This window comes from Coregonus clupeaformis, unplaced genomic scaffold (assembly GCF_020615455.1).
Source record: "Coregonus clupeaformis isolate EN_2021a unplaced genomic scaffold, ASM2061545v1 scaf1375, whole genome shotgun sequence".
Classification (NCBI taxonomy): domain Eukaryota; kingdom Metazoa; phylum Chordata; class Actinopteri; order Salmoniformes; family Salmonidae; genus Coregonus; species Coregonus clupeaformis.
The window spans coordinates 71,147-98,521 of record NW_025534829.1 but is presented as its reverse complement, the minus strand read 5'-3'; the positions used below and the strand labels follow the sequence as shown (position 1 = coordinate 98,521).

The window sequence follows — 27,375 nt, the reverse complement described above, 5'->3', positions numbered from 1 at the left end:
AGCCAGGGCGAGACATTTTACTGACTCCCAATTCCAGGTGTTGCCTACAATGTCTAGCAGCACGGTGTAGCACGGAGGTCCGCCCCTCTTCTCCCTCTCCCTGTATCCATCCCTCCATCCAGGGTAGGGCAGGCTACAGGGGGCAGGGCTCCACTCGCAAGGGAGACCAGAGGGGAGGCGCATCGCCGGAAACCCGCTCAAGCCCTCTCCTGACACAGACAGACAGACCGAACGACGGACGGAGGCAGGAGGCATATGCTGAAGCAACCAGTAGTGCGCTCGCTATCCGATGTGAGGCGAATTCAGAAAAAAATAACGCGACTTTTTGGCTGTTGCAGAAACTTTGCAAGACCCGCGGAGTTCTATTCCAATACAGTGGATGCATACTTTTTTTCTCTGTTATGCGAGTGCATTTTCTTTGGAAGGAATAACGTTTTTATTTGAATATACACTTTTTTTTTACCTCGTTATATCGAGCTGCAGTGAACTCCGGAAGAGTTGATAAGGACGCACAGTCAGGATGTCCCATATCTCCGTCAACGACCATCTGGAGGGCATTTTATCAGACTTCGAAGGTAAGCGCCTCTCTGTCTGTCGCACTTAGACTAATACAAGTTAGAAACATAAATCAGCTAAATCAACATAAGCATCGTTTGAAGTGATTGGGATGCATTGTTGTTAATCCGTTAGGCTATTTCCAAAGCACTCTGATTTTTTCCCTGCATTTTAGGGGGCAACGTGCTTTGGCTTTGGGATAGCGTCATAGAAAGGACATGCAGTTTTCTCATATTTTTTCCTTCCTCACCCAGAGTTAGAGACATTGTAGTGTATGATTAGTGTGTAATAATCAGACGGTACAGAGAGTCACAGCAGGTATAGAGCCGGGTTATGTAAACCCAGCAGTGTCAGGGAAGCTACTCTGAAAATAGTTTACCAAGCTAAAAATTACTTCACAGTGGAATAAATAAAGCTACACTAAAGCTACCAATAAGAAAAAAATTACTTTACTTTGAAAACCTAGTTCACTACATTTTACATTTACATTTTAGTCATTTAGCAGACGCTCTTATCCAGAGCGACTTACAGTTAGTGAGTGCATACATTTTCATACTGGCCCCCGACTACTTAGTAAAATATTATTATATGTACATCTGAAATGTCATAGACTACAAATTGCAAGAACAGAACAAATAACTTTGGAATCATGTGTTAAAATAATATATAATTTAAGCCTATTAAACACAAAAACGATGTTTCAAGTGAGAATTAGGCAGGTCTGATGCAGAAAAATAAAGTAAATTCTTGCCTAGTTCACCAGGATTATATTTTATTTTTGCAAAAACAAAGTAGTGTGTAGTTTCAGTAGTTAGCTACACCGCTGCATGGCAAAACATGTATTAACTACTGAAACAACTCCCTAGATTAGAATTTAGTTCAACTACCACCAAGCTACAGCAAAATGTAGTTCAATCACTAGTTTAACTACATGTAGTTCACTACTCTCCAACACACTTAGTTTAGAGGAGCGGCGGCGGTAATGACACCGCAGGAGCGCAGAGAGCAGAGAGCGCTATATTTTACCTCCTGATCAACAAGGCCCCGCTGTGATAGGACTGCACTCTTGGCTCCTCTCTGGCACAGCGCGCACACACATACACACACACAGAGAGAGGGAGCTCGTTCATGCCACAAATATGCATGCACAGCACACCCCGGCATGGCCCTTACAGTTGAAGTCGGAAGTTTACATACACCTTAGCCAAATACATTTTAACTCAGTTTTTCACAATTCCTGACATTTAATCCTAGTAAAAATTCCCTGTCTTAGGTCAGTTAGGATCACCACTTTATTTTAAGAATGTGAAATGTCAGAATAATAGTAGAGAGAATGATTTATTTAAGCTTTTATTTATTTCATCACATTCCCAGTGGGTCAGAAGTTTAAATACACTCAATTAGTATTTGGTAGCATTGCCTTTAAATTGTTTAACTTGGGTCAAATGTTTCGGGTAGCCTTCCACAAGCTTTTTCAGTTCTGCCCACACATTTTCTATAGGATTGAGTTCAGGGCTTTGTGATGGCCACTCCAATACCTTGACTTTGTTGTCCTTAAGACATTTTGCCACAACTTTGGAAGTATGCTTGGGGTCATTGTCCATTTGAAGACCCATTTGCGACCAAGCTTTAACTTCCTGACTGATGTCTTGAGATGTTGCTTCAATATATCCACGTCATTTTCCTTCCTCATGATGCCATCTATTTTGTGAAGTGCACCAGTCCCTCCTGAAGCAAAGCACCCCCACAGCATGAGGCTGCCACCCCGTGCTTCACGGTTGGGGTGGTGTTCTTTGGCATGCAAGCTCCCCCTTTTTCCTCCAAACATAACGATGGTCATTATGGCCAAACAGTTCTATTTTTGTTTTATCAGACCAGAGGACATTTCTCCAAAAAGTACCATCTTTGTCCCCATGTGCAGTTGCAAACCGTAGTCTGGCTTTTTTATGGTCATTTTGGAGCAGTGGCTTCTTCCTTGCTGAGCGGCCTTTCAGGTTATGTCGATATAGGACTCGTTTTACTGTGGATATAGATACTTTTGTACCTGTTTGCTCCAGCATCTTCACAAGGTCCTTTGCTGTTGTTCTGGGATTGATTTGCACTTTTCGCACCAAAGTACGTTCATCTCTAGGAGACAGAACGCGTCTCCTTCCTGAGCGGTATGACGGCTGCGTGGTCCCATGGTGTTTATACTTGCATACTATTCTTTGTACAGATGAACGTAGTACCTTCAGGCGTTTGGAAATTGCTCCCAAGGATGAACCAGACTTGTGGAGGACAAAAAAAAAAATCTGAGATCTTGGCTAATTTCTTTTGATTTTCTCATGATGTCAAGCAAAGAGGCACTGAGTTTGAAGGTAGGCCTTGAAATACATCCACAGGTACACCTCCAATTGACTCAAATGCTGTCAATTAGCCTATCAGAAGCTTCTAAAGCCATGACATTATTTTCTGGAATTTTCCAAGCTGTTTAAAGGCACAGTCAACTTAGTGTATGTAAACTTCTGACCCACTGGAATTGTGATACAGTGAATTATAAGTGAAATAATCTGTCTGTAAACAATTGTTGGAAAAATTACTTGTGTCATGCACAAAGTAGACGTCCTAACCGACTTGCCAAAACTATAGTTTGTTAACAAGAAATTTGTGGAATGGTAGAAAAACGTGTTTTAATGACTCCAACCTAAGTGTATGTAAACTTCCGACTTCAACTTTACAGTGAGGGAAAAAAGTATTTGATCCCCTGCTGATTTTGTACGTTTGCCCACTGACAAAGAAATGATCAGTCTATAATTTTAATGGTAGGTTTATTTGAACTAAGTCATGCAAAACATGACTTAGTACTTGGTGGCAAAACCCTTGTTGGCAATCACAGGGGTCAGACGTTTCTTGTAGTTGGCCACCAGGTTTGCACACATCTCAGGAGGGATTTTGTCCCACTCCTTTTTGCAGATCTTCTCCAAGTCATTAAGGTTTCGAGGCTGACGTTTGGCAACTCGGACCTTCAGCTCCCTCCACAGATTTTCTATGCGATTAAGGTCTGGAGACTGGCTAGGCCACTCCAGGACCTTAATGTGCTTTTTCTTGAGCCACTCCTTTGTTGCCTTGGCCGTGTGTTTTGGGTCATTGTCATGCTGGAATACCCATCAACGACCCATTTTCAATGCCCTGGCTGAGGGAAGGAGGTTCTCACCCATGATTTGACGGTACATGGCCCCGTCCATCGTCCCTTTGATGCAGTGAAGTTGTCCTGTCCCCTTAGCAGAAAAACACCCCCAAAGCATAATGTTTCCACCTCCATGTTTGACGGTGGGGATGGTGTTCTTGGGGTCATAGGCAGCATTCCTCCTCATCCAAACATGGCGAGTTGAGTTGATGCCAAAGAGCTCCATTTTGGTCTCATCTGACCACAACACTTTCACTTATTTTGGAGCAGTGGCTTCTTCCTTGCTGAGCGGCCTTTCAGGTTATGTCGATATAGGACTCGTTTTACTGTGGATATAGATACTTTTGTACCTGTTTGCTCCAGCATCTTCACAAGGTCCTGTTTTGGGTCATTGTCATGCTGGAATACCCATCAATGACCCATTTTCAATGCCCTGGCTGAGGGAAGGAGGTTCTCACCCATGATTTGACGGTACATGGCCCCGTCCATCGTCCCTTTGATGCAGTGAAGTTGTCCTGTCCCCTTAGCAGAAAAACACCCCCAAAGCATAATGTTTCCACCTCCATGTTTGACGGTGGGGATGGTGTTCTTGGGGTCATAGGCAGCATTCCTCCTCATCCAAACACGGCGAGTTGAGTTGATGCCAAAGAGCTCCATTTTGGTCTCATCTGACCACAACACTTTCACCCAGGTCTCCTCTGAATCATTCAGATGTTCATTTGGCAAACTTCAGACGGGCATGTATATGTGCTTTCTTGAGCAGGGGGACCTTGCGGGCGCTGCAGGATTTCAGTCCTTCACGGCGTAGTGTGTTACTAATTGTTTTCTTGGTGACTATGGTCCCAGCTGCCTTGAGATCATTGACAAGATCCTCCCGTGTAGTTCTGGGCTGATTCCTCACCGTTCTCATGATCATTGCAACTCCACGAGGTGAGATCTTGCATGGAGCCCCAGGCCGAGGGAGATTGACAGTTCTTTTGTGTTTCTTCCATTTGCGAATAATTGCACCAACTGTTGTCACCTTCTCACCAAGCTGCTTGGCGATGGTCTTGTAGCCCATTCCAGCCTTGTGTAGGTCTACAATCTTGTCCCTGACATCCTTGGAGAGCTCTTTGGTCTTGGCCATGGTGGAGAGTTTGGAATCTGATTGATTGATTGCTTCTGTGGACAGGTGTCTTTTATACAGGTAACAAGCTGAGATTAGGAGCACTCCCTTTAAGAGTGTGTACCTAATCTCAGCTCGTTACCTGTATAAAAGACACCTGGGAGCCAGAAATCTTTCTGATTGAGAGGGGGTCAAATACTTATTTCCCTCATTAAAATGCAAATCAATTTATAACATTTTTGACATGCGTTTTTTTTCTGGATTTCTTTGTTGTTATTCTGTCTCTCACTGTTCAAATAAACCTACTATTAAAATTATAGACTGATCATTTCTTTGTCATTGGGCAAACGTACAAAATCAGCTGGAACACAGCAGGCATTGAGAGAGCCTATTGAAATGTTGGTTATGACAAGTCTTTTGGTATAACTTTTGGTAGGCTATATCTTCGGTTTAACTTTTAGTCTAATTTTTGGTAGGCTATATTGTCAGTTTAACTTTCAGTCTAACTTTTGGTAGGCTATATCTTCGGTTTAACTTTCAATCTAACTTTTGGTAGGCTATATCTTTGGTTTAACTTTCAGTCTAACTTTTGGTAGGCTATATCTTCGGTTTAACTTTCAATCTAACTTTTGGTAGGCTATATCTTGGGTTTAACTTTTGGTGTAACTTTTGGTATAACTGGGTGAGTGGCAGTGAGGAACATGTCTTGTGTTTCATAAATCCTTGTGCTTTTCTCCTGACTGTCAGAAGGTCTTTAGCCTGTTCTCATAGCAGTAGATTGTGGAACATAAAGTAACTGAAAAGGGATACACGTCCTAGAGATGACAGTATGGTAGTTTAATGTGTGTGTGTGTCAGCTCAGGGGAGGGGAGGGAGAGACATGGGAGGGGGAGACAGGGGAGGGAGAGACAGGGGAGGGAGAGACATGGGAGGGGGAGACAGGGCAGGGGAGAGAGAGCCAGAGGAGGGAGACAGGGGAGGAGAGGGAGAGAGAGACAGGGGAGGGAGAGACGGGGAGGAGAGGGAGAGACAGGGGAGGAGAGGGAGAGACAGGGGAGGGAGAGGCAGGGGAGGGAGGGAGAGACAGGGGAGGAGAGGGAGAGATAGGGGAGGGAGAGACATGGGAGGGAGAGACATGGGAGGGGGAGACAGGGAGGGAGGAAGAGACAGGGGAGGGGAGGAAGAGACAGGGGAGGGGAGGGAGAAACAGGGGATGAAGAGACAGGGGAGGGAGAGACATGGGAAGGAGAGAGGGGAGGTTAGGGAGAGCAATGATAGTGTGCAGAGAGAGAGAGAGAGAGAGAGAGAGAGAGAGAGAGAGAGAGAGAGAGAGAGAGAGAGAGAGAGAGAGAGAGAGAGAGAGAGAGAGAGAGAGAGAGAGAGAGAGAGAGAGAGAGAGAGAGAGAGAGAGAGAGAGAGAGAGAGAGAGTCTCTCGCTCTATCTCTCTCATTTCAATTTAAGGGCTTGATTGGCATCTCTCTCTCGCTCCCTTCATTCCTGGGCTCAGTTTAGACAGGTGTTGATTTGAGGCGCTAAACCAATTAGCTTAGCCTCTGGCTGGCCTGTGACACAGACTGTTATTACATTAGTGTCCCTGTGTATGTAGCATTGTCTCACCTTTAACAACAGTGTCACAGTGGAACAGCACTCCCTTGTTTCCTCTGGGTTAGGCTGAGCTGGCAGGACAGTTTGCAACTGTATGTGTGTAAATGAACAGTATGTGTGTGTGTTGTAGGGTGTGTGTGTGTGTTGTAGTGTGTGTGTTGTAGTGTGTGTGTGTTGTAGTGTGTGTGTGTGTTGTAGTGTGTATGTGTTGTAGTGTGTGTGTGTGTTGTAGTGTGTGTGTGTGTTGTAGTGTGTGTGTACGTGTGTGAGCTTTTTTTATGTCTGTGTGTCCGGTATGAAGGAAGTTAGAGGTATTGCGCTTCCAGCTATTGCGGGAATGCTAGTTAGCGTTACATCTTACATTAACTACATCTAACTTCCTTCATACTGGACACACATAGACATAAAAATAGTATCTACGAGTTCATCTGACTCTGGGGAAGTTGATAAAGGGCTTCATTGTCAAAATCCCGAAGTATCCCTTTAACTAAAACCCTCTAATTCCTTTACTCCAGGTAGTTCGTCAGCACAGGTCTAGTATCAGACAACCCTCCCTATATCCTACATTAATCAATAGGAGGTGAGATGTAAAACTGGCCTTAGATCAGTTTCTGGGGTCAAACAAGACAGTTGACCCTGCTATTCCTTAATTGATAGATGACAGTCCTTCTTCCTAACCCTAATAAGCATAGCCAGGCTAAACCTAATGAGGTTTGCTGATTAAGATTACTAGCCAATGTTAACCTCTGCTAGCGTAATGCTAATAGCTAAAGAGTAAACAGGTCAGGGGTTGGGTAGAAGACCTGGCTAAGCTAGGCTAGGCTAGGCTAGGCTACCCCCCTTAGTTACAACAACACACAAGGCTACATATGTCTCTACTGCTGGGGACTCATCTCTTTGATGAGCTCACAGACTCAGAACACAGGCACGCATGCACGCATATACACACTTACACTCACACAAACACACACACACACTCTCTCTCTCTCTCTCTCTCTCTCTCTCTCTCTCTCTCTCTCTCTCTCTCTCTGTCTCTGTCTCTCTCTCTCTCTCTCTCTCTCTGTCTCTCTCTCTCCTGAGGCCAAATCCTCTGGTCTTCTCTTATCCATGTTTCAGATCGCTTCACTTTGCCTCTTTGGTGGCCATGTTTATATGAATGGAGAGATACAACAAGTTCTGTCTTCAACTCAACTATCTCTTTCAGAACCATTGCAAACACACTTTCTTTCACCTCTGTGTGGTGTGACGTGTTGAGTGCCAGCCAGGACTCTAACTAGGTATACAGCATCAGATGAGATGCGACAGCCTCAAATTCAATTTGTTGACAGGGAGCCATTGTGGCGCTGACTGCTGTGGCTGAGTGTTCTGAAAGGTTCAATGTCCTGTTCTGTCTTGTGCCCAATTAGTGACCTGTTCAATCACATTTATGTCCCCAGGCAGGGCGAAACATGTGACTCAGAGTAGAAGTAGCAACGTTCATCAAGATTGTTCGAAGGTAGCTTAGTGGTTAAGAGCGTTGTGCCAGTAACCGAAAGGTCGCTGGTTCTAATCCCCGAGCCGACTAGGTGAAAAATCTGTCGATGTGCCCTTGAGCAAGGCACTTAACCCTAATTGCTCCTGTAAGTCGCTCTGGATAAGAGCGTCTGCTAAATGACCAATTATTATTATTATTATTAAATGCAATAGTTGGACAACATTCCAAACTTTTAGAATTTTAAAAAATCCAGCAGATATTGACTGAATTATAGCACATAAAACATTGTACTGGCATGGACAAATAAAGAATGGAGTTCAAGCATTTTGGTGGAAATTCAGGTATTCTTATTTTTTTTAATGTAACCTTTTTCTTCTTCTTATAATGCACTCATATACATTTTCTTAGTATAGCAGGTATTGTTTTTACGCTTTGTGATAAAATAAAGAATATTATATGTGCCTTATATGCATATAATGTATACAGTTCCTTCAGAAAGTAGTCAAACCCCTTGACTTTTTCAACATTGTGTTGTGTTACAGCCTGAATTTAAAATGGATTCAATTTTTTTGTCACTGGCCTACAAATAATACCCCATAATGTCAAAGTGGAATGATGTTTTTCGAATTTTTTACGGATTTATTAAAAATGAAAAGCTGAAATGTCTTGAGTCAATAAGTATTCAACCCCTTTGTTATGGCAAGCCTAAATAAGTTCAGGAGTAAACATGTGCTTAACAAGTCACATAATAAGTTGCATGGACTCACTCTGTGTACAATAATAGTGTTTAACATGATTTTTGAATGACTACCTCATCTCTGTACCCCACACGTACAATTATCTATAAGATCCCTCAGTCGAGCAGTGAATTTCAAACACAGATTCAACCACAAAGACCAGGGTTTTCCAATGCCTCGCAAAGAAGGGCACCTATTGGTAGATGGGTACAAAAAAAGCAGACATTGAATATCCCTTTGAGCATGATGAAGTTATTAATTACACTTTGGTTATTAAGTACACTAAGGTCCCCTGTAGCTCAGTTGGTTGAGCATGGCGCCTGCAACACCAGGGTTGTGGGTTTGATTCCCATGGGGGGCCTGTATGAAAAATGTATGCACTCACTAAAACTGTAAGTCGCTCTGGATAAGAGCTTCTGCTAAATTACTAAAATGTAAATGTAATTAATGGTGTATCAATACATCCAGTCACCTTCCTAACTCAATTGCTGGAGAGGAAGGAATCTGCTCAGGGATTTCACCATGAAGCCAATGGTGACTTTAAAACAGTTACAGAGTTTAATGGCTGTGATAGGAGAAAACTGAGTATGGATCAACAACATTGTAGTTACTCCACAATACTGACTTGATTGACCGAGTGAAAAGAAGGAAGCCTGTACAGAAAAAAATATTCCAAAACATGCATCCTGTTTGTAACAAGGCACTAAAGTAATACTGCAAAAAATGTGGCAAAGCAATTCACTTTTTGTCCTGAATACAAAGTGTAATGTTTGGGGCAAATCCAATACAACACATTACTGAGTACCACTCGCCATATTTCCAAGCATAGTGGTGGCTGCATCATGTTATGGGTATGCTTTTAATCGTTAAGGACTGGGGAGTTTTTCAGGATAAAAAAGAAATGGAATGGAGCTAAGCACAGGCAAAATCCTAGAGGAAAACCTGGTTCAGTCTGCTTTCCACCAGACACTGGGAGATGAATTCATCTTTCAGCAGGACAATAACCTAAAACATAAGGCCAAATCTACACTGGAGTTGCTTACCAAGAAGACGGTGAATGTTCCTGAGTGGCTGAGTTACAGTTCTGACTTAAATCTACTTGAAAATCTATAGCAAGATCTGAAAATGGCAACCAATTTGACAGAAAATAATAATGGGTAAATGTTGCACAATCCAGGTGTGGAAAGCTCTTAGAGATTTACCCAGAAAGACTCACAGCCGTAATCGCTGCCAGAGGTGCTTCTACAAAGTATTGACTCAGGTTTGTGAATACTTACGTATGTAAATGAGATATTTCTGTATTTCATTTTCAATACATTTGCATTATGGAGTATTGTGTATAGATGGATGAGAAAAATATATATTTAATCCATTTTGAATTCAGGCTGTAACACAGGGTTTCACACAACAAAATGTGGAATAAGTCAAGGGGTATGAATACTTTCTGAAGGGTGTATTTGCATACATGAATACATTAATATAAAGCGGTGGAACAGGATGGCAACCACCAAAAACTTGCTCAGTCTAGGCCTACCTGCACTTATCTGTCTAGACTGCCTAATTAATACTGTTTTGTCACTTTCCCTTGCATAATTCAACAAGTGTGTCAATAGCAGGAAAACCACACAATTTAAAATCAAAACGCTTGGCTCTAGATTACACCTCTATACATACTTTACATTGTTTTCCAAATCAGTCATACGGTAATATCACCATAATCCCATACAGTAATATCACCATAATTCCATACGGTAATATCACCATAATCCCATACAGTAATATCACCATAATTCCATACAGTACTATCACCATAATTCCATACAGTAATATCACCATAATCCCATACAGTAATATCACCATAATTCCATACAGTAATATCACCATAATCCCATACAGTAATATCACCATAATTCCATACAGTAATATCACCATAATCCCATACAGTAATATCACCATAATTCCATACAGTAATATCACCATAATCCCATACAGTAATATCACCATAATCCCATACAGTAATATCACCATAATCCCATACAGTAATATCTCCATAATCCCATACAGTAATATCACCATAATCCCATACAGTAATATCACCATAATCCCATACAGTAATATCTCCATAATCCCATACAGTAATATCACCATAATCCCAGTGTTCAGTTTTGGAAGTTGCTTTCATTTCAGTGCATCTCATTTGTCAACATTTCAACTGTATTAAATAGGCTTGGGCGATATACAGTTTATACCGTATACCAGGGTATTTCTAAGAAATCTAAGATGTGTCAAATCAGTTATAACCAGCTCAGGGCTCCAGCTATGCATTTGGTTTGCTAACTTTCTAGCTAAGTAGCTAGATGTCAAGATCAAGCTTCTTGGTTACAGCAGAGACATTCAATCCCCTCCTGGATTAAGATCCCTGGTGCCTAAATAGCTCCCCTTGTGTGCACTTCCGGTAATACAGTATACCCCGTTATGGTACCAAAACGGTATGACGTTATGAAAATCTGGAAACCGCCCAACCCTAGTATTAAATCATATTTTTTTTAAATTGCACAAAAAAATGAACACCCATCTTATTTTATTTTATTTTAAACTGCGTTAAATCCCTGACGAGATGGTGCGTTAAATCCCTGATGAGATGATGCGTTAAATCCCTGACGAGATGGTGCGTTAAATCCCTAATGAGATGGTGCGTTAAATCCCTGATGAGATGGTGCGTTAAATCCCTGACGAGATGGTGCGTTAAATCCCTGACGGGATGGTGCGTTAAATCCCTAATGAGATGGTACGTTAAATCCCTGATGAGATGGTGCGTTAAATCCCTGACGAGATGGTGCGTTAAATCCCTGATGAGATGGTGCGTTAAATCCCTGACGAGATGCTGCGTTAAATCCCTGACGAGATGGTGTGTTAAATCCCTGACGAGATGGTGCGTTTAATCCCTGACGAGATGGTGCGTTAAATCCCTAATGAGATGGTGCGTTAAATCCCTGACGAGATGGTGCGTTAAATCCCTGACGAAATGGTGTGTTAAATCCCTGATGAGATGGTGCGTTAAATCCCTGACGAGATGCTGCGTTAAATCCCTAACAAGATGGTGCGTTAAATCCCTGACGAGATGCTGCGTTAAATCCCTGATGAGATGATGCGTTAAATCCCTAACGAGATGGTGCGTTAAATTCCTGATGAGATGGTGTGTTAAATCCCTGATGAGATGGTGTGTTAAATCCCTGACGAGATGGTGCGTTAAATCCCTGACGAGATGGTGCGTTAAATCCCTGACGAGATGGTGCGTTAAATCCCTAACGAGATGGTGCGTTAAATCCCTGATGAGATGATGCGTTAAATCCCTGACGAGATGCTGCGTTAAATCCCTGACGAGATGGTGCGTTAAATCCCTGATGAGATGATGCGTTAAATCCCTGACGAGATGCTGCGTTAAATCCCTGACGAGATGCTGCGTTAAATCCCTAACGAGATGGTGCGTTAAATCCCTGACGAGATGCTGCGTTAATCTGATTCTAGACCTGTAGCTACTGGTGGGCCGGGATTAAGAGGGGTCAGGGAGTTAAGGTTTGTCAGGGCAATGCCAGTCACTTCCTGGTACTAAACTTTAGTAGACTCCAAGACCCCTGGTGATCACAGATGCACGCACGCACACACACACACACACACACACACACACACACACACACACACACACATTGTACCAAACCACACAGAGCCAGCCCAGTCCCATGACTTACTGACCCAGTGACTGGGTATCTTATTGAGACAACACACACTAGCGGGTTATGAGGAGGTTGAGAGGGGAAGAGAGGGGTTATGAGGAGGGTGAGAGGGGAAGAGAGGGGTTATGAGGAGGTTGAGAGGGGAAGAGAGGGGTTATGAGGAGGTTGAGAGGGGAAGAGAGGGGTTATGAGGAGGTTGAGAGGGGAAGAGAGGGGTTATGAGGAGGGGGAGAGGGGAAGAGAGGGGTTATGAGGAGGTTGAGAGGGGAAGAGAGGGGTTATGAGGAGGTTGAGAGGGGAAGAGAGGGGTTATGAGGAGGGTGAGAGGGGAATTTGGCACTGCCAAGTTGTTCATCCATTAAAGAGCGGAATTTGGCAGGACATCAGTGAACCGTACCAAGTGCTCAGACATGTAGTGGATAAATAATTACCCTGAAAAAACACTAAACACTGTATACACACTCTTGAAAACACACACAAACACACACTCAAAAAAAACACCCTGGAACGGTATGACAGAAGGGGAAAGTACTTCCAGTAAGTCTGAGAAGACAGGCCTCCTTCCAATACTTCACAAATGATTCCTTCTTAACTCCCTTCCTTGAAGTAATCACTGATCTAACTGGAGTGTGTAGGTCAAAAGCAACTGTTCCACTACATAGATATCATCACATCTAAGCAGTCATAGCACATTAGTGATTACTTAAGTATGGAATGCTACCTAGTGATACAGGGGTTCTATCTCAATGTGTATTCCTTCACATCCTCTCTCCTCACCTCCTACTCAACCATATTGGACAAGGAGGTCCAAGGTCCAATGACAAGGAGGTGAGAAGAAGATGCAAGGAATCAAGGAACAAATGATTGAGATCAGATATTTATTCATCCCTTAGCACGACACACCAGATTCCAATGATCAACTCATCATCAAGCTTTAATTAATGGAATCAGGTGTGTAGTGCTAAGGCCAAAACAAAATGTGCACCCCTTTGGGTCCCTTGGACACGGATTAAGAACCACCGCCCTAATGGTTACAGTGTTGGACAATCTGATCTTAGATCTGTTGCTAAAAGCCCTTCTGTGATAATAAGAAGGTCTGCCATTATATCCCTCAGGGACTCTATCTTTTCATTAGAGGCAGAGTGATGTAAGTGTTCAAGTGTTTTATTCACAACCAAGGTGCTCTTTAAGTGTGTGTGTGTGTGTGTGTGTGTGTGTGTGTGTGTGTGTGTGTGTGTGTGTGTGTGTGTGTGTGCGTGTGCGTGTGCGTGTGCGTGTGTGCGCGCGCGTGCGTGTGCGTGTGTGCGCGTGTGCGTGCCCCTGCCAGTATGTCCGGACTCTTTTTTCCAGCGTTACAACATTACAAATGGCCGCTCGGAATTTCACTTCCAGGTGTGCCCTGGTGAGAGAAGGGGACGTTTACAGGTAGACAGAATGACACGTGTGTGTGTAACTGAGTGTGTTCGCACGTGTCAGCATGGGTTTATGTGTGTGTGTGTGTGTATCAGTGTTTGTGTGTGCTGGTAACAGGATTGGGGTCGTCAGTCTATACCTTCATGAAATGTTGGGGGAGTTGGTGTTGGGACAAGCCCAGACACGTGCCTCTGTGCCTGCATGTCCACGGGACAGCGCCCCCTTCAATCAATCAATCAATTTTATTTTATATAGCCCTTCTTACATCAGCTAATATCTCGAAGTGCTGTACAGAAACCCAGCCTAAAACCCCAAACAGCTAGTAATGCAGGTGTAGAAGCACGGTGGCTAGGAAAAACTCCCTAGAAAGGCCAAAACCTAGGAAGAAACCTAGAGAGGAACCAGGCTATGAGGGTGGCCAGTCCTCTTCTGGCTGTGCAGGTGAAGATTATAACAGAACCATGCCAAGATGTTCAAAAATGTTCATAAGTGACAAGCATGGTCAAATAATAATCAGGAATAAATCTCAGTTGGCTTTTCATAGCCGATCATTAAGAGTTTAAAACAGCAGGTCTGGGACAGGTAGGGGTTCCATAACCGCAGGCAGAACAGTTGAAACTGGAATAGCAGCAAGGCCAGGCGGACTGGGGACAGCAAGGTGTCATCATGCCCGGTAGTCCTGACGTATGGTCCTAGGGCTCAGGTTCTCAGAGAGAAAGAGAGAACGAGAGAATTAGAGAGAGCATACTTAAATTCACACAGGACACTGGATAAGACAGGAGAAGTACTCCAGGTATAACCAACTAACCCCAGCCCCCCGACACATAAACTACTGCAGCATAAATACTGGAGGCTGAGACAGGAGCGGTCCGGAGACACTGTGGCCCCATCCGAAGAAACCCCGGACAGGGCCAAACAGGAAGGATATAACCCCACCCACTCCGCCAAAGCACAGCCCCGCACCACTAGAGGGATATCCCCAACCACCAACTTACAATCCTGAGACAAGGCAGAGTATAGCCCACAGAGGTCTCCACCACAGCACAAACCAAGGGGGCGCCAACCCAAGACAGGGGAAGATCACGTCAGTAACTCAACCCACTCAAGTGACCACCCCTCCCAGGGGACGGCATGAAAGAGCACCAGCAAGCCAGTGACTCAGCCCCTGCAACAGGGTTAGAGGCAGAGAACCCCAGTGGAGAGGGGAACCGCCTGGCAGAGACAGCAAGGGCTGTTCGTTGCTCCAGCCTTTCCGTTCACCTTCACACTCCTGGGCCAGACTACACTCAATCATATGACCTACTGAAGAGATAAGTCTTCAGTAAAGACTTAAAGGTTGAGACCGAGTCTGCGTCTCTCACATGGGTAGGCAGACTGTTCCATAAAAATGGAGATCTATAGGAGAAAGCCCTGCCTCCCGCTGTTTGCTTAGAAATTCTAGGGACAATTAGGAGGCCTGCGTCTTGTGACCGTAGCGTACGTATTGGTATGTACGGCAGGACCAACTCGGAAAGATAGGTAGGAGCAAGCCCATGTAACGCTTTATAGGTTAACAGTAAAACCTTGAAATCAGCCCTTGCCTTAACAGGAAGCCAGTGTAGGGAAGCTAGCACTGGAGTAATATGATCAAATTTCTTGGTTCTAGTCAGGATAGACCCTTAGCAGGTCTGGTGCCCTGGAGGAAGCATGTATTCATCCCAACACATCATGTCACATCTAACTATATTTAAACATCTGAGTCTTGTCTGGCCTTCTCACTTTAACCAGACAGGTTCAGGAGAGTGAGGAAGGGAGGGGGAAATGGAAGGAGAGGAAGGGGGTGAGTAGGGAGAGATGGAAGGAGAGGAAAGGGGTGAGTAGGGAGAGATGGAAGGAGAGGAAAGGGGTGAGTAGGGAGAGATGGGAGGAGAGGAAATGGGTGAGTAGGGAGAGATGGGAGGAGAGGAAAGGGGTGAGTAGGGAGAGATGGGAGGAGAGGAAAGGGGGTGAGTATGGAGAGATGGAAGGAGGGTAAAGGGGTGAGTAGGGAGAGATGGAAGGAGAGGAAAGGGGTGAGGTGGATAGACAGAGGGTCAGGGTGATAGAACGAGGGTCAGGGTGATAGACAGAGGGTCAGGGTGATAGACAGAGGGTCAGGGTGAGGGGGACAGTCAGGGGGAGAGTTGTTAAAACCAGACAGTCCCACCAGACTGCCTTGAGACGCTGGCCAACCATGGATGGGTCTGGATGATAGTACACTTCCTCTACCACTTACAACCCCCAAGACCTGTGAGTGAGTGAGTGAGTGAGTGAGTGAGTGAGTGAGTGAGTGAGTGAGTGAGTGAGTGAGTGAGTGAGTGAGTGAGTGAGTGAGAGTGAGAGAGTGAGAGAGTGAGAGAGTGAGAGAGTGAGAGAGTGAGAGAGAGACTATTTAACATCTACATTAATGAATTGGCAAAAACATTAGAAGAATCTGCAGCACCTGGTCTCACCCTACACAACACTGAAATCAAGTGTCTGCTGTATGCAGATGACCTGGTGCTGATGTCTCCCACTAAAGAGGGGTTACAGACTGCTGCCACACACACATACACACACTAGGTAACCTTACATGTCAGAAACCCTTTGTGAGATTCTCTCTAGACTGCATGCCAGCTGCCATTCTGTTTTTCCTCACCAGGAATTATTTCCCAAATGGGAATCTGCTTTCCTTCAATGTTATCTGGACCTCCCTTCTCACTCAGTGGTCTGGCAACCCAGATGCTCTCAGTGGATGATGCAGTGTTTCACATAGTTTTTCTGTCCTAGGCGAGCTGCAAAGCCCTCTGGAGATGAATGTAACTGGTAGGTCCTTTCAGATTAAAGCATATTTACTGTTGGATTTAGGACCCTATAAAATCCACGATACTGTGAATGCGGACGGAATCACGGAATCCAGACAATAAAATGGAATTCAACAATATTCAAAAATGAATTGAAGGAAATCAAATAAATGTATTGAACTTAGTAGGAAATCAACTAAATGTATTGAACTTAGTAGGGAATCAACTAAATGTATTGAACTTAGTAGGAAATCAACTAAATGTATTGAAAATTCATTCAGTCTGAGTTTATCAGAGGACATGAACAGAATGCATCAGTGGTTCATATTTCCTGCAATTAGAATGCCCCTCTGTGTGTGTGTGGTGCATGTAGCCACCACTTTGTGTAACCGTTAGCGATGATGCTAATGAAAACATTCTGGTAGATGGAAAGGCTTTCCCAAAAACCTTCTCAATTAAATGTTAACTACAAAGTAGCCTATGCTTACCTGGCAGAATGATATCATGATTATTTTCATCAATCCAGTGGGTATTTGTTTTGCAAACTCTACCATCACATGTGGGCTGCAGAAACACATCTTAACAACAGCCTCTCGCTATGAGCGCACTGGAATTAAAGAGTAACTACACCCAAAAATCAATATTTCTCACATTTTCCCCCGAGCTCAAAAGTGGTCTCCTAAAGTGGTTTAGGCATTGTTGTGGACTTAGAACATCCAACTGAAACCTGGAAAAACAAAACGGAGAAAAGAGAGTCAGGCAAAAAAAAAACAGGGATAAACCCATAGTTGATAACTCAAACAGATTTCCTAGGGCCCTAGGGATGAACCCATAGTTGATACCTGAAACAGATTTCATAGAGCTCTAGGGATGAACCCATAGTTGATACCTCAAACTGATTTCATAGGGCCCTAGGGATGAACCCATAGTTGATACCTCAAACAGATTTCATAGAGCTCTAGGGATGAACCCATAGTTGATACCTCAAAAAGATTTCATAGGGCCCTAGGGATGAATCCATAGTTGATACCTCAAACAGATTTCATAGGGCCCTAGGGATGAACCCATAGTTGATACCTCAAACAGATTTCATAGGGCTCTAGGGATGAATCCATAGTTGATACCTCAAACAGATGTCATAGGGCCCTAGGGATGAATCCATAGTTGATACCTCAAACAGATTTCATAGGGCCCTAGGGATGAACCCATAGTTGATACCTCAAACAGATTTCCTAGGGATGAATCCATAGTTGATACCTCAAACAGATTTCATAGGGCTCAAGGGATGAACCCATACTTGATACCTCAAACAGATTTCATAGGGCTCTAGGGATGAAACCATTGTTGATACCTCAAACAGATTTCATAGAGCTCTAGGGATGAACCCATAGTTGATACCTCAAAAATATTTCATAGGGCCCTAGGGATGAACCCATAGTTGATACCTCAAAAATATTTCATAGGGCCCTAGGGATGAAACCATTGTTGATACCTCAAACAGATTTCATAGAGCTCTAGGGATGAACCCCTACTTGATACCTCAAAAAGATTTCATACATTTTACATTTACATTTTAGTCATTTAGCAGACGCTCTTATCCAGAGCGACTTACAGTTAGTGAATACATATTTTTTATATATTTTTTATACTGGCCCCCCCGTGGAATCGAACCCACAACCCTGGCGTTGCAAACGCCATGCTCTATCAACTGAGCTACATCCCTGCCGGCCATTCCCTCCCCTACCCTGGACGACGCTGGGCCAATTGTGCACCGCCCCATGAGTCTCCCGGTCGCGGCCGGCTGCGACAGAGCCTGGATACGAACCAGGATCTCTAGTGGCACAGTTACCACTGCGATGCAGTGCCTTAGACCACTGCGCCACTCAGGAGTAGGGGCCTAGGGATAAACCCATAGTTGATACCTCAAACAGATTTCATAGGGCCCTAGGGATGAACCCATAGTTGATACCTCAAACAGATTTCATAGGGCTCAAGGGATGAACCCATACTTGATACCTCAAACAGATTTCATAGGGCTCAAGGGATGAACCCATACTTGATACCTCAAACAGATTTCCTAGGGCCCTAGGGATGGTCAGCCCTTGCATCCATAGCTCTGTTTATGAATTTGAGAGTGGTTAAATTTCTCCAGGCCCATCGCTCAGCTTTTTACCAAAACGATTCTAGCTTTAAACTCTGTTACACAGGTCTTCAACTGAGAACATGTTCTTTAGGCAGGACCATCAGTGAGATGTCTGCCTGCCTGCCTGCCTGCCTGCCTGCCTGCCTGCCTGCCTGCCTGTCTGCCTGCCTGTCTGCCTGCCTGTCTGTCTGTCTGTCTGTCTGTCTGTCTGTCTGTCTGTCTGTCTGTGTTCTATGATATTATACTGTTGTAGAGGAAGTGACAACAGGAGGACCAGATACTGTCTGTCTGTCTGTCTGCCTGTCTGTGTTCTATGATATAATACTGTTGTAGAAGAAGTGACAACAGGAGGACCAGATACTGTATGTCTGTCTGTCTGCCTGTCTGTCTGTGTTCAATTATATTATACTGTTGTAGAGGAAGTGACAACAGGAGGACCAGATACTGTCTGTCTGTCTGTCTGTCTGTCTGCCTGTCTGTGTTCTATGATATAATACTGTTGTAGAAGAAGTGACAACAGGAGGACAAGATACTGTGTGTCCCTAACAGAGAGACCGTCCACTGGGTGGGTTACAGGAGGACAGCTATCATCGCTGCAGTGCACACACACACACACACACACACACACACACACACACACACACACACACACACACACACACACACACACACACACACACACACACACACACACACACACACACACACACACACACACACACACACACACACACACACACACACGCACACAGGCACGCACACACACATTATTTGCCTTCCACAAACACTCACTTACACCATCCTGCATAGAATCACACACAATCACTCACCCTCCCTTCCTCTCTACACACACCCCACCATATAACCACCACCACTACACACCCTCAGCCACACCATATAACCACCACCACCACTACACACCCTCAGCCACACCATATAACCACCACCACCACTACACACCCTCAGCCACACCATATAACCACCACCACTACACACCCTCAGCCACACCATATAACCACCACCACTACTACACACCCTCAGCCACACCATATAACCACCACCACTACACACCCTCAGCCACACCATATAACCACCACCACTACACACCCTCAGCCACACCATATAACCACCACCACCACTACACACCCTCAGCCACACCATATAACCACCACCACTACACACCCTCAGCCACACCATATAACCACCACCACCACTACACACCCTCAGCCAGACCATATAACCACCACCACTACATACCCTCAGCCCCACCATATAACCACCACCACTACACACCCTCAGCCCCACCATATAACCACCACCACCACTACACACCCTCAGCCACACTATATAACCACCACCACTACACACCCTCAGCCACACCATAAAACAACCACCACTACACACCCTCAGCCCCACCATATAACCACCACCACTACACACCCTCAGCCCCACCATATAACCACCACCACTACACACCCTCAGCCCCACCATATAACCACCACCACTACACACCCTCAGCCCCACCATATAACTACCACCACCACACACCCTCAGCCACACCATATAACCACCACCACCACTACACACCCTCAGCCCCACCATATAACCACCACCACTACACACCCTCAGCCCCACCATATAACCACCACCACTACACACCCTCAGCCACACCATATAACCACCACCACCACTACATACCCTCAGCCCCACCATGTAACCACCACCACTACACACCCTCAGCCCCACCATAAAACCACCACCACTACACACCCTCAGCCCCACCATATAACCACCACCACTACACACCCTCAGCCACACCATATAACCACCACCACCACTACATACCCTCAGCCCCACCATGTAACCACCACCACTACACACCCTCAGCCCCACCATAAAACCACCACCACTACACACACTCTTTCCCACAAAACCCAGCCCCAGTCAGTAAATACCTGTGTGTGTGTGAGAGAGAGAGTTTCTCAGCGTCTTTAGTTGTTATCAGTACCAGTATTGTGTAAGAGGAGAGGATTATGGTTCACAGCACTGAGACAGAGAGGGGGCTGGATCACACAGACACACACACACACCCTAGCAGAGCTGAAGAGAGACAGGGTGCTCTTTTGCCACCATAATGATTTCATAGTGTTTGACACGGTGTCAGTACAGATACCAGCCCTAACCCTAACCTGATACCACAGGGTGATAACCTGATACCAGCCCTAACCTGATACCACAGGGTGATAAGCTTATACCAGCCCTAACCCTAACCTGATACCAGCCCTAACCCTAACACCACAGGGTGATAACCTGATACCAGCCCTAACCCTAACCTGATACCAGCCCTAAAACTAACCTGATACCAGCCCTAACCCTAACCTGATACCACAGGATGATAACCTGATACCAGCCCTAACCTGATACCACAGGGTGGTAACCTGATACCAGCCCTAACCTGATACCATTTACATTACATTTTAGTCATTTAGCAGACGCTCTTATCCAGAGCGACTTACAGTTAGTGAATACATATGAATATTATTTTTTATTTTTTTTATACTGGCCCCCCGTGGGAATCGAACCCACAACCCTGGCGTTGCAAACGCCATGCTCTATCAACTGAGCTACAACCCTGCCGGCCATTCCCTCCCCTACCCTGGACGATGCTGGGCCAATTGTGCGCCGCCCATGAGTCTCCCGGTCGCGGCCGGATTCGAACCAGGATCTCTAGTGGAACAGTTAGCACTGCGATGCAGTGCCTTAGACCACTGCGCCACTCAGGAGCCACAGGGTGATACGCTGATACCAGCCCTAACCTGAGGATATAAGAACAAAACTTGTGTGGGTTGGTTGTGTGTGTGTGTGTGTGTGTGTGTGCTGCCTTGGCAGGAACTAATGGGGATCCATAATAAACCCCAGGAAGAGTAGCTGCTGCCTTGGCAGGAACTAATGGGGATCCATAATAAACCCCAGGAAGAGTAGCTGCTGCCTTGGCAGGAACTAATTGGGATCCATAATAAACCCCAGGAAAAGTAGCTGCTGCCTTGGCAGGAACTAATTGGGATCCATAATAAACCCCAGGAAGAGTAGCTGCTGCCTTGGCTGGAACTAATGGGGATCCATAATAAACCCCAGGAAGAGTAGCTGTTGCCTTGGCAGGAACTAATGGGGATCCAAATTTCAAGGCTATAGCCTACAAATAAATACATTGTGAAGCATTTGCGGGTGCGACACAAGGCTGGAAGGGACATAAAGTGTGCAGCATTTAAACAACATTTTGTTGTATTAAATCATTACACTCTATAAATTGTGTATATAGGCTGTGACTTATTAGTAAATACAAATTAAAAGAAAAATAACTTATTAGTGCTTTTGAATTCGTTTTTAGAATTAATTTTTAGAAACAGGAGTTTGGCCAGTCTGTGGCTTCAGGCGATGGTGCCTGGAGAGCCGGCCAGCAGCGGAGAATATCCTCTCCTCACTTGCAGAGCCACTGGGGATGCTAAACAACCTTTTGGCCACTCTTGCCAGGCTGGGCAGAGATGCAGAGTTTATTTTAATTTTTTGTATAGATAGGCCTAAAGGCTTTTAGGCAAAAGAACCCAATCAAAACGGAAAGCTCCTTGAACGTGGGAATATGCCAGGCCTATTGGGCCAAAATCAATGATAGACAATTGTATAGATAATAGAACGAAAATGAACGAAACGTTTAAGAGATCTGATGTTTAGTTTATAAATACTTTGCTACAATGACACACTTAATTATCTATCCACCTTGTTCCTTTCTGTTAGCATGTGCACGTAGTAAGTACACCATCATGCTTTCGGGGATACGTGTCTTTTCAGATTCCACAATGATTATTTAGTTGTGGACACTACATCATCACTCTCCCTCTCTTGCTCTTGGTCCTCATCTTTGTAAGTCACCTTGATTTAGCACCTGTGTGTGTTATCAGTTTCTTTATGAAAATATGTAGTGAACTCCGTGACAGTAGCTAAAGCAAAGGGCTATAGCAGCACACAAGTAGACTACAAATGCATGCTGGGCCGGGCACACCCTGAGCTTGTGAAGTGAGCGCTACTGTGGCATAGTATTCAGTTAAGTATGTAGTAGGCTAGTATGGGTATTCGGACATGGCCATGGTCTTAAATCTTCTGATTCTAATACTTATTGACTGTACACACCTAGTCCTCTTTGTCCTGGTTGGGATAGAAGACTTAGTCATCTTTGTCCTGGTTGGGATAGAAGACTTAGTCCTCTTTGTCCTGGTTGGGATAGAATACTTAGTCCTCTTTGTCCTGGTTGGGATAAAATACGTAGTCCTCTTTGTCCTGGTTGGGATAGAAGACTTAGTCCTCTTTGTCCTGGTTGGGATACTTAGTCCTCTTTGTCCTGGTTGGGATAGAAGACCTAGTCCTCTTTGTCCTGGTTGGGATAGAATACTTAGTCCTCTTTGGCCTGGTTGGGATAGAATACTTAGTCCTCTTTGTCCTGGTTGGTATAGAAGACTTAGTCCTCTTTGTCCTGGTTGGGATAGAAGACTTAGTCCTCTTTGGCCTGGTTGGGATAGAAGACTCATGCTAATACAAAGAACATTACATTTCTAATTCTTAAACCAAGTTTGTAAATCTCTGGTTCTTTACTTCTTGCACCAACACATATGTGCACCCACCCACCCATGCATGCATGTATGAACGCACACACACACACACACACACACACACACACACACACACACACACACACACACACACACACACACACACACACACACACACACACACACACACACACACACACACAGCCCCAGAGAGTGGCCCAGAGGGGAGTAGATAAGATCAGTAGTGCAGGAGGGTATGAGGTGATAGATGTATGATAGCAGTACACTGATAACTCACTACTGTTTACACAAAGACAGGCCAATACACCTGCGAGTATGGAACAATACCAGTACCTACACTACACATCACCCTAATGACACCTACACATCACCCTAATGACACCTACACATCACCCTAATGACACCTACATCACCCTAATGAAACCTACACATCACCCTAATGAAACCTACACATCACCCTAATGACACCTACACAGCACCCTAATGACACCTACACATCACCCTAATGACACCTATACATCACCCTAATGACACCTACACATCACCCTAATGACACTTACATCACCCTAATGACATCTACACATCACCCTAATGACACCTACACATCACCCTAATGACACATACACATCACCCTAATGACACCTACACAGCACCCTAATGACACCTACATCACCCTAATGAAACCTACACATCACCCTAATGACACCTACACATCACCGTAATGACACCTAAACAGCACCCTAATGACACACTTCTCCCTTTAGTACTAGTGCACTACTTCTGGCCACGCAAAACCAGACAGGGAATAGGGTGCCATTTGAGTCATGTCCTTTATCTATTTTGGACCCTTCGTTATACCATATGGGATTAGCTCCACTCGGCAGGAAACCAACACTCTGACGTCTAAAACTACAGACCTGTACCCCTTCTTTCTTCTCCCCTAAACACTTCAGCGTTCTGTCTCTGACCAACTCTGTTGTTATCTCAATTCAATTCAAAGGGCTTTATTGGCATGGGAAACATATATTTACATTGCCAAAGCAAATTCAATAGACAATAAACAAAAGGGAAATAAACAAAGGAAATAAACAATCAGTAAACATTACATTCATTTTGTGGGCAGTGTGCACATAGCCTGTCTTCTCTTGAGAGCCAGGTCTGCCTACGGTGGCCTTTCTCAATAGCAAGGCTATGCTCACTGAGTCTGTACATAGTCAAAGCTTTTCTTAATTTTGGGTCAGTCACAGTGGTCATGTATTCTGCCACTGTGTACTCTCTGTTTAGGGCCAAATAGCATTCTAGTTTTCTCCGTTTTTTGGTTGATTCATTCCATTGTGTCAAATAGTTATCTTTTTGTTTTCTCATAATTTGTTTGGGTCTAACTGTGTTTCTGTCCTGGGGCTCTGTGGGGTCTGTTTGTGTTTGTGAACAGAGCCCCAGAACCAGCTGGCTGAGGGGACTCTTCTCCAGGTTTGTCTCTCTGTTGGTGAGGGCTTTGTGGTGGAATGTGTGGGCATCGCTTCCTTTAAGATGGTTGTAGAATTTAACAGCTCATTTCTGGATTTTGATAACTAGCAGGTATAGTCCTAATTCTGCTCTTTATGCATTGTTTGGGGTTTTGCGTTGTACACAAAGTATATTTTTGCAGAATTCTGCATGCAGAGGCCCTTCTTGCCTTGTCTCTTAGATCGTTCACAGCCTTGTGGAAGTTACCTGTGGTGTTCATGTTTAGGCCGAGGTAGGTTTAATTCTTTGTGTTCTCTAGGGCAACGGTGTCTAGATGGAATTTGTATTTGTTGTCTTGGCTGCTGGACTTTTTTTGGAACACCATTATTTTGTCTTACTGAGATTCACTGTCTGACAGAATCTGTGCAGAAGATCTAGGTGCTGCTGTAGGCCCTCCTTGGTTGGTGACAGAAGCACCAGATCATCTGCAAACAGTAGAAATTTGATTTCCAAGTCCAGTAGGGTGAGGCCGGGTGCTGCAGACTGTTCTATTGCCCTTCGCCAATTCATTTGCATATATGTTGAAGAGGGTGGGGCTCAAGCTGCATCCCTGTCTCACCCCACGGCCCTGAGGAAATAAATATGTGTGTTTATTGACAATTTTAACTGCACACTTGTCATTTGTGAACATTGATTTTATAATGTCATACACTTTCCCCCTAACACCGCTTTCTATCAATTTGTATAGCATGCCAAATTGAGTCAAAAGCTTTTTTGAAATCAACAAAGCATGAGAAGACTTTGCCATTGTTTTGTTTTGTTTTCTTTGTTTGTCAATTAGGGTGTGCAGGGTGAATACGTGGTCTGTCGTACGGTAATTTGGTAAAAAGCCAATTTGACATTTGCTCAGTACATTGTTTTCACTGAGGAAATGTTGGAGTCTGCTGTTAATGATAATGCAGAGGATTTTTCCAAGGTTGCTGTTGACGCATATCCCACGGTAGTTATTGGGTTCAAATTTGTCTCAATTTTTGTGCATTTGGGTGATCAGACCTTGGTTCCAAATATTAGGGAAGATGCCAGAGCTGTGGATAATGTTGAAGAAGTTAAGAATAGCCGATTTTATTTTGTGGGCTGTATATTCTATCATTTTGTTTAGTATACCATCAACACCACAGGCCTATTTGTATTTTGTCCTGTAGCTCATCCAATGTAATTGGAGAATCCAGTGGGTTGTGGTAGTCTTTAATAGCTGATTCTAAGTTTGATAAATTATCATGCATATGTTTTTGCTCTTGGTTCTTTGTTATATGGCCGAAAAGTTTGGAGAAGTGGTTTATCCATACATCTCCAATTTGGATAGATAACTCTTCGTGTTGTTGTTTGTTTAGTGTTTTCCAATTTTCGCAGAAGTGATTTGATTCTATGGATTCTTCAATTACATTGAGCTGATTTCTGATGTGCTGTTCCTTCTTTTTCTGTAGTGTATTTCTGTATTGTTTTAGTGTTTCACCATAGTAAGCTATGGTTTTCTGGGTCTCTGTGTTTTTTGTTGGATAGGTTTCTTAATTTCTTTCTTAGGTTTTTGCATTCTTCATCAAACCATTTCTCATTGTTGTTAGTTGTCTTAGGTTTTCTGCTGGAATTTAAATTTGATATGTTAGCTGATAGGTCAAATATACAGTATTGTTCAGAAAGTTGTCTAGGGGGGATTGGATTTATTGTTGGCCAATAGTTTTTTAGTAGGTTTCTACACTACCCTCCTTCCATGTATAGCATTTCTTAATATTATTCAGCTTCGATGCCTTATGGTTGATTATTGCTCTGTTCACGTAGATTGTGATTTTGCTGTGATCTGACAGGGTGTCAGTGGGCTGACTGTGAATGCTCTGAGAGACTCTGGTTGAAGTCATGATAAAGTAGTCTACAGTACTACTACTAAGAGATGAGCTATAGGTGTACCTACCGTAAAAGTACATACCCAGTGTGCGACAGAGCTGCAGGAGTTTTGACCTGTTTTTGTTGGTTATGTTGTCGTAGTTGTGTCTAGGGGGGCATATGGGGGAGGGAATGCTGTCACCTCCAGGTAGGTGTTTGTCCCCCTGTGTGCTGAGGGTGTCAGGTTCTTGTCCAGTTCTGGCATTTAGGTTGCCACAGACTAGTACATGTCCCTGGGCCTGGAAATGGTTGATCTCCCCTCTAGGATGGAGAAGCTGTCTTCATTCAAGTATGGGGATTCTAGTGGGGGGGATATAGGTAGCACACAGGAGAAAATGTTTCTCTGTTGAGATCATTTCCTTTAGAATTTCTAGCCAAATGTAAAATGGTCCTGTTTTGATTAATTTAATAGAGTGAGTTAGGTCTGCTCTATAACAAATTAGCATACCCCCTGAGTCCCTTCCCTGTTTCACACCTGGTAGTTTGGTGGATGGGACTACCAGCTCTCTGTAACCTAGAGGGCAACCAGTGGGTCTGTCTCCTCTATACAATGTTTCTTGTAGGATGACAATGTCTGTATTTCAAATGTATTTTGTGAAGTCCAGGTTCCTGCTCTTTAGGCCAAAGGCAGATGA

At 44.2% G+C, this 27,375-nt stretch overlaps 1 protein-coding gene across 1 annotated transcript in view; it reads left to right on the top strand.

Annotated features, from left to right (window-relative positions):
• Nucleotides 1–219: 219 nt before the first annotated feature.
• Nucleotides 220–27,375, top strand: part of LOC121557182 — a 65,532-nt gene continuing 38,376 nt past the window's right edge. Inside the window, exon 1 of the mRNA XM_041871020.2 lies at nt 220–575. Within this exon, the coding sequence (XP_041726954.2) occupies nt 521–575 (55 nt within the window). The 5' untranslated portion in view covers nt 220–520. The remainder of the gene's footprint in view (nt 576–27,375) is intronic.